At 36.3% G+C, this 8,789-nt stretch overlaps 1 protein-coding gene across 1 annotated transcript; it reads right to left on the bottom strand.

Moving 5' to 3' along the window:
- Positions 1-216: 216 nt before the first annotated feature.
- Positions 217-8,178, bottom strand: LOC139153678 (vomeronasal type-2 receptor 26-like). The gene is made up of 4 exons (XM_070727936.1): positions 7,669-8,178; positions 5,744-5,968; positions 5,103-5,229; positions 217-1,121 (listed from the first exon to the last, which is right to left on the bottom strand). Exons 1-4 carry the CDS (start codon positions 8,176-8,178, stop codon positions 217-219), a joined length of 1,767 nt encoding a protein of 588 aa, XP_070584037.1.
- Between the last annotated feature and the right edge of the window lie 611 nt (positions 8,179-8,789).

Here is an 8,789-nt window from a genome sequence, read left to right as displayed (position 1 = left end):
TGCTTCAGAAAAGATACTTTAAAAACAGTATAATGTCTCAAGAAATGATACAAAGAAGTGGGACGCATTCTTTTCCCTTAATTAAATGTTAAGACTATTTGGAAAATGTAGGAAAGGTACATAAAGAGAGAGATATTTTCATGAATATTCTATATTATTCAGAAATGCAAAAATATAAATTAAAAACATTTGTGTGATGATGAAAGATAGGGATTATTAATCACTTTTTTTCCTAATTAGTTGTTCCTTGTTGTTCAGGTTTGGCCGAAACACAATGATATAACATTTGGGGAAAAAGATACAGCCCAGAAGTCCAGCACCTGAAGCTAAGATAGAAAAGATCTCCACAGCCACTATGTATTTCCCCTTGGAGCTCAGGTATGCTGGGACAAAGGTCAGCCAAACACTACAAAAGACCAACATGCTGAACGTGATGAATTTGGCTTCATTGAAAGTATTAGGTAATTTCCTGGCAAGAAAAGCTGTGATGAAGCTGATAAGAGCCAGGAAACCCATATAGCCAAGGACACAATAAAACAAGGTAATGGAGCCTTCATTACATTGTAGGATAATTTCTTCAGTCACTGAGAACATATCAACATCTGGGAATGGAGGCTTCATAGATAGCCAGAGTGTACAAATGCCTGCCTGGAGTAGGGAGCAGGAAACAATGATAAAATTAGTTAATTTTTTCCCCACCCATTTTCTCATCCTGGATCCAGGTTTAGTGGCCATAAAAGCCAGAATCACTGTGATGGTTTTTGCCAAGACTGAAGAAACAGCTACCGAGAAGACTATGCCAAAAGTTGTTTGTCGGAGAAGACAGATTAATCTTCCTGGTTGACCAATGAAGAGCAGTGCCGAAAGGAAACAGAGGAGCAGTGCTATAAGAAGTGTATAGGTTAGGTCCCGGTTGTTGGCTATGACGATGGGAGTGTTGTGATGCCTCATAAATGCTCCAAGCACAAAAACAGTGGACAAAGAAAGAAAATTTGAAAGGCAGGCTAAACTGATCCCTAAAGGTTCTTCATAAGTCAAAAAACTAACAGTTTTGGGGATACAAAAATCATGTTTTTTATTTGGATAAAATTTGTCATTACATCTATAACATTCGTTTCTGTCTGAAAAAAGAAGAAAGAATGAGATGTTATTCTAATACAGGTTGTATATATCTGTTTATCATGGCATAAATTATCATATTGCAATCATAATTGTAAATGTATAAACATTAATTTTTATAGTATTTACAAAATATTTTGTTTAACCAAGATTCCTGCTAAATTTAATTGGCAAACATGGTTTATATACTAAATTAAATAGAATTTGACTTTTTAAATTAATAAATTAAATCAACAATTTCCTACCATCTGTCTTATCTCTCTCTCTCTCACTCACTCTCTCTCTCTCTCTCTCTCACTCACTCACTCACTCACTCTATCATCTGACAAATGTTTCGGATAAATCATGAAAATATTTCTTTTATCTTCTCTCAGTGTACAAGGCATATAAATCTTACTGAATTTAATAAAGCTTTAATATATAATTTATAATAGTATTCTGTGTATAACTGAATGTAATTTGCATAAAATAATGTCCCTGCTTTTGGGTTGAAATTAAACTTTGTGTATGCTTTAGGTTGGTAACCTAAACTAACTGTTTCTTCCCCTTCATAATGAGTAAGGGATCTTCACTGAATCAAAGCCCTAATGAATGAGAGAGATCAATAATTATCAGCCCATCTGACATATCAAATGTATATAAGACTATGATTTGGAATTCAGGCATATCCAGTAACATGGTATATGAAATTATGCAGGTGATGAAAGAAAAGTGTACATATTGACTTATGGAGTGAATATGTTCAGGGAAGAAAAGAAGCAATAATGGGTGTATATGTGCTCTGACAAATTTTCCAGTGTATTTATTTATTTTTTAAAAAATATGACTGTCCATATCAAGTTATCAGAAGAAGAAGAGGAAGAAGAGGAAGAGGAAGAAGAAGGAGGGGCTACATGCTCTCTACATGGGGCTACCTTTGAAAAGTGTTCAGAAACTTCAGATCATGCAGAATGCATCCACGAGAGCAATCATAGGCTTCCCTAGATATGCCAATGTCTCATCAACACTCTGTGGCCTGCACTGGCTGCTGATCAATTTCCGGTTACAATTCAAAGTGTTGGTTATGACCTATTAAGCCCCACATGGCACCGTCCCAGAATACCTTCCGGACTGCCTTCTGCCGCATGAATCACAGCGACTGATTAGGTCCCACAGAGTCGGCCTTCTCTGGGTCCCGTCGACTAAGGAATGCCATCTAGTGGGACCCAGGGGAAGAGTCTTCTCTGTGGCGACCCCTGCCCTCTGGAATCAACTCCCCCCAGAGATCAGGACTGCCCCACCCTCCTTGCCTTTCATAAGCTCCTGAAAATCCACCTATGTCGCCAGGCAGGGGAAATTGATATATCCCTCAGCTATTATGGTTTATGTATAGTTTGTTTGGGTTGTATGATTGGTTTTTATTATAAAGGTTTTTTAAAATTGTTTTTTAAACATTGGATTTGTACACTGTATATTGTTTGTTGTGAGCCACTCCGAGTCTTCGGAGAGGGGCGGCATACAAATCTAATAAATTATTATTAATTAATTATGATGATGATGATGATGATGAAGAAGAAGAAGAGGAAGAAGAAGAAGAAGAAGAAGAAGAAGAAGAAGAAGAAGAAGAAGAAGAAGAAGAAGAAGAAGAAGATCAAAGCCAACCAAATCAAAGTGTATCCATTTTGGTGGATGACAGTTCCAAAATTCCATGTATTATTTCCACCCAAGCCTTGTTCTCCTAGCTTTCCCATCCCTGAGATCATCAGTCAGCATGATCAATGCTGTCTGAGTGATCAATAAGAAAGAAGGTTCATTGAAGGGGTTGGGTTGTGTAAAGAGAATGAGTAAGATGTGGATCAAAATAATCTTATGAAGTAAAAGTGTATTGATACAAAGTTCTGAGAATTTTTTTAAAAACAAAAAGGAACAAATAAAACTATTTGTGCAATAATATGAAGGATTCTTTGCAAAGGCAAAAATGTTAAGTGAATAGTGTTAGTATAAACTGGTTTTAGTTACATTTCTTTTTCTTATGGCATTCTTTTAATATTTTGGTATCATTTCTTCTTCATTTTTTGTGTGTGCACTGTATTAGGATGCTAGTCTGAAAGGATGATGGCTTGATGGGTACAGTATTTACAGTACATACTTCAGCTTCAACTGCAACAACACACACACACACACAAAATAAATTCAAACTCTTTGTAAACCACTCCAAATTCGACTGCAGAAAATATGACCTCAGCAACAAAATGACCAATGCATAGAATGCACTATCTGACTCTATGGTTTCTTTTCCAAACCCCAAAAATGTTAACCTTAGATTGTCGACAGTCAACCTCACCCCATTCCTAAGAGATCTCTTAAGGAGAATGCCTAAGTGCACCATCATATTCTACTGTCCCTGTCCTACTGTCCTATTGTCCAAATTACCTATAATTACTTGCTCTTCTTTATGTTTATACCATGCCTATTACCTTGTACATGTTTTAATAAACACATAAAGGAAAAATAAATAAGGTATATATTTATTTATTTATTTATTTATTTATTATTTGGATTTGTATGCCGCCCCTCTCCGAAGACTTGTATTTATAGTATACCTCAATTGCCTTAATAAATATAAAAATAATACTTCTTTAAAAATCAGTTCAGGTTACACACAACTTAACTACAAAACAACTTTTCTTTTCTTTCCTAGGCTAGCATCTGTTTAAAAGTGCTTATTCCTTTCTCTCTTCCTAATCTTTGTTGTGAGAGCTCCTTCTCCACCTCTGGTAATGTTAGATTCTGAGGAGGATGTGCCAGGCCTCTCTGGATACCCTGGGACAATGGACTTGCAAGCTGATAAAGAGAGTGAGGGTGAGGGAGAAAGTGACTTGGAGGAACTTGAGTGACCACCAGAGAGGGCTGATATATCAATGAGGGAGTGGTCCCAGTCAGAGGATGAAGAGGACATTAGACCACTTTTAGATATGAGATACAGGAGGTTATTCAGAAGACAACAGGACTTGTATAGTACAAGGAAATAAGCTTGCAACTTTACCTTTTGGGGGTTTGACATCACTCCCAGATAGTGTAAAAACAAAGGATTTTGGGAAAGTTGGGGTGGGATTTCAATGTTGTTTCATGGATGCTGTGTTAGAGTTGGGGTACTCCAAGATGGCCCTCCCGAAACCTGATTTCTGCCTTGCTAAAAACCTCTTTGCCAGACACTGAATGAATGTTAGAATTGGTGATCTGATTTTTCTCTCTTCTATGCTGCATTTTCTTTGTTATCTTTTGGAATGCCATTAGGCCAAAGCTGGCGTTTTTCCTCAAATTTAATCTGATAACTTCGCAGCCAAGAAGAAAATACTCCCTGAGCACTTTAACAATTGTTTTTTGAAAAAATGCTGTGTATTCCAATAAATAGTTTGATTTAAAGTTGAAAACATCGAGTTTTAATCGGTGTTTCACTCCAAAAGCTCGGGAACAGAACAATCTTCCTCCTATCCCTCTGAATAGTTTTTATCTATTATGAATGACTAATTGTTTGGTAATACTGCATTTTGAATTTTAAAGTCAGAAAATTTCATTTGTAAATTTGTCAACACCTGAGATAACTTTTGTTAGAAGAAGAGGCAGATAAAACCTCCTATATGCTCCTGTGGATTCTCTAAAATATACAAGTCCAACATACTTCTTTTTCTAATTGTATCGCTACCAGGGAGCTCAATGTACAACATGGGTAAAGAACTTACAAAATATATGTTTGTAGGAAACAAAAGTTATATAAACATTATTCAATGATACAAATCTACAGTAATTATAGTAATGTCTCATAAATGATTGGATGATATCCCTTAAGGTACAAATAAAGATTTGATAACGTAATTCTTCATCATTGCTATCAAAAGTAATGATAAAATTATGCTAGAATATTCCAGAGAGCAAAAATGATTCATCCCACACCATATTGAATTTAATGAAAATATATTAATGAGTAGATTAATATCTCATACCATTCTCAGTTGAAACCGTCCCCTCTGGACATGGGAGGCAGTCATGACAGCAAAATGGCTCTCCCTCCTTCACTTTTTTGCTGAATCCAGGATAACAGCTCTCACTGCAGACAGAAATGGGTATCACCTGGAAATTAAAGAAGAAACCTATACACATTGACACTTTTTAGCCTCTCATTTGAAATGATGAAAGTACTCTATGTCATGGGCGTCTTCCCAGTTTAGGAATAGAAATAATAGTCTGAAAAAGGTGATTATATTGTAAAAGCATAAAGCTAATATACAGCTCAGTTAAATATACTTCTTTTTAGATTAAACATGTGCAATCAAAATTTGAGACAAATTTTATTACGAGGAAATAATATCCCACTTAGTTACCTAAGAGCTGTTTGTGTGTCATAATTATGCTACTGCTAATCAGATATATTGTTGATCTCTATAAATTGCTTATCTGGAAATCACCTTATGTAAGAATTTACTATTGTCCAATATGATGAATTTACGTATAACATTATTTGTTTTATATACAACTTCATCTCTGTGTGTATGTGTGTTAATATATAAAAATAATAAGACACACTTATTATTTTTATATATTGTGATGCCCCATATTTGATTCAAGGACAATAATTAAGCCCTACCTGATTAAACCAGCTGTGCCATGTAATAATCTCATTAATGGTTAATACTTTATCTGGGGGAGCTGAATGGTCCACATTTCCAACTTTCATACGAAGAAATGACTTGTTTGGAAAAGTCATCAAGTTAACAATATCAAATCCAGCTGCTACAACCCCATTCTGATCAAAGGAAATCTGTTCCCCAGCACCATTGTTAAAATCAACACTTCTCAGAAAGTAGTGGAGCTAAATTGTAAAGGAAATGCAACTGGTTAGAGAGATGAAACATCTTGTCTCCTAGTTGATAATTTTCAGAATAGAAAATTAGATGGTTTGTTGCATTCTAGGTATATTTTATCATTGTATTATAATTACAGGGAAGATAGAGTCAAAGTTAGAAATTAAAAGAACTAATAGAAGAACTACTGTTCCCTCTAAGGTGCGCAACTGCATGGCTGCACACCCAACAACAAACTGCCATGCAGTGTTTTCCAATGCTCCAATGCTCCCTCCCCAAGAGCTGCAACTGGCGGTGCCCGATCCACTCCTCCCAAGACCAGCTTCCCCACCACAGCACCCACTCAACCCACCTTGCAGAGTCTGCAGTAGGGACAGGCATGGCGATCCAGTGATCTGCTACCTCCAGAAACCTGGAGTATGTTTGTGTATGTGTGTGTGTGATTGCAAGATAATATCTGCTCCTCCTATTCACAGTTATACCCTAATCTCCAGGCCTTGTGTGTTTCCCTCTGGCCTCCGTCATGATTGATCAATCAATCTATTGATCTCCTGGCGCACCCATGTACCCTGTACCCATGAAAATCTACAAACAAACACACACACACACACAAACACACATAGGAGGAGTATATATATATACTCGTCGAAACGTTGCCAGAAATTTCTAAATTCTACACGGGAAGAAACCCGAATATACCAAGACCGTCATACCTGTACCCGTGAAAATCTACGAAAACAAAGATATAAAACTATATCCAAAGCAGCATTTTGATGATGGTGAATGTGATTTCACTGAAACATCACATAGACACGCAAAATATTACATGGGGTAAAATCCGAACTCAGAACAATATATATATATATATATATATATATATATATATATATATATATATATGCTCCTCCCACATACCAGGATGGCTTGACAAAAAATCACACATAACCCTTCCCTGGTACAAGCTGATAAAGAGGCGAGCCTGTAGCCTAGAGGCTAAGGCCACTGTCTCACATGGCAGAAGACTAGGTTCAAATCCCAGTAAGGGTATGTCTGCTTGATGAGAGAAAATAAACTTGAAATAGATCTATAGTAGTCTCCCTTTCCTTTCATTATCAGCAAAAATATGTTACTTAAACACACACACACACAGAGAGAGAGAGAGAGAGATTTCAATAGCATTTAGACTTATATACCATTTCATAGAGCTTTACGGCTCTCTCTAAGCAGTTTACAGAGGGTAAGCATATTGTCTCCAACAATCCGGGTCCTCATTTTACCAACTTTGGAAGGATAGAAGGCTGAGTCAACCTTGAGCCTACCGAGATTCGATCTGCCAAACTGCTGGCAGCTGGTGATCAGCAGAAGTACCTTGCAGTACTGCACTCTAACCACTGCATCCCCAAGGCAATCAGAAAGACATAGAGAAACAGATTTATCCCCATGTGAAGAAAATAAGTTTTCTAAAATGATAATTATGAGTAAAGTAACATAGGAAAAGATCCAGCAAACATCAATGGACAATAGTAATACAATAATAATGAATAATTATTATCAATAATTAAAGGAGCACAGCATTCTGACTGAGAACTAATGCTCAATAAATTAAGCATTATTTATTTCCATTCTAGGACATGGGAAGACAGTCAAAATATATATTCACAGTTGCGATCAAATTTTCATAGTATTTTTTTTTTACTAAGAGTATTACCTGCCAGAAATCTTCATTATGAAGCTTCTTTCCTATTCTATCCAAAATTGATCTCTCAGTATTTCTAGAGGAGGACATAGCATGTAATGCATGTGCTATGGCATGGATAGCATTGTATATGCTGTAGCTGTGGCCAATCATGTCCATTTCAAAAAAGGGTCCAGGAACATTCATCAAATTTTCTTTACCATTGCAAATGTTCTCATACTCGTAACTTGGAATTGTTTCTGGGAATACACAGTCAAAGGCTTCTTGCCAGAACTGTCTGATAAATCCATCTCCCTTTGCATTTAAGGGATTCTGTGTCTCAGCAAATGATTTGAACTCTGGTAGACCTGTGGAATGCACCGTGAAGGAAAGGGCACCATCGATTATTTTGATATCCCAAGCACGTTGAAAAGGGATCAAACTGAACTCCATCTGTGCTGTCATTATCCAAACATTGCCTTTTGGTTTACTTCTCACCTCTTCTATGTTAGGAATATATTGAAGCCATAACAAATAGCCCATTGCAAAGGATTCTCCATTGAACACTAGTGCATTAACCTTACCACCCATGACCTGATCATAGATTTTTGCCCCCTGTTGAAGCATGCCATCAAGTCTACTGAAATCAGTTAATTTGCGGAATCGTTCAATGAAAGAAACACAAACCGTTTTTTGGGAAAAAAGTGGAATGATACTTTCTACAAATTTTTCTCCCTGATCATTGTCCATAATAAGGATCCCAATCCATGTCCAGTTAAAATGCAGGAGCAGAGAGACAATTCCGTTATGCTGAAGTTCTTCTGGGGGAACCATCTGATAAAAGGAAAGGCCTGGGGTTTTATCATTCATTACTGGAACAGAGCCATAAATGAGCTAGAGAGAAATAGAAAAAGAATATAAAATAAGCATTTAGATGACATTTTCATAGTAGTAAACTGCTATTTAAAATAATCTTATAGGTAGCGCCAAGTAGGAACCATTATTAAGACTGTAATTTCCCAGTGTAAATTATTTTAATCATAGGTTTTATTGATTTTGATTTTATAATATTGTTTTACTTGGGTTATTAAGCAAATATTCACAGTTATGAATGGAATCCAGCTTTCCAATGTTTTTTTTCTTGTTTTTTAAAA

The sequence above is a fragment of the Erythrolamprus reginae genome, chromosome Z (genome assembly GCF_031021105.1).
Source record: "Erythrolamprus reginae isolate rEryReg1 chromosome Z, rEryReg1.hap1, whole genome shotgun sequence".
Lineage (NCBI taxonomy): Eukaryota > Metazoa > Chordata > Lepidosauria > Squamata > Dipsadidae > Erythrolamprus > Erythrolamprus reginae.
Note: the sequence above shows the minus strand (reverse complement) of the source record. Positions and strands in the feature narration are given on the sequence as shown.

What these genes read in the sequence shown, in the direction of transcription:
- LOC139153678 (XM_070727936.1), bottom strand. Translation starts at nt 8,178, where the DNA reads ATGGGCTATTTGTTATGGCTTCAATATATTCCTAACATAGAAGAGGTG. An exon ending in ATAATGAAGATTTCTGGCAG is followed by an intron (nt 5,969 to 7,668) that starts GTAATACTCTTA and finishes TTTACAATTTAG; the next exon opens with CTCCACTACTTTCTGAGAAG. An exon ending in GACGGTTTCAACTGAGAATG is followed by an intron (nt 1,122 to 5,102) that starts GTATGAGATATT and finishes TTCTTTTTTCAG; the next exon opens with ACAGAAACGAATGTTATAGA.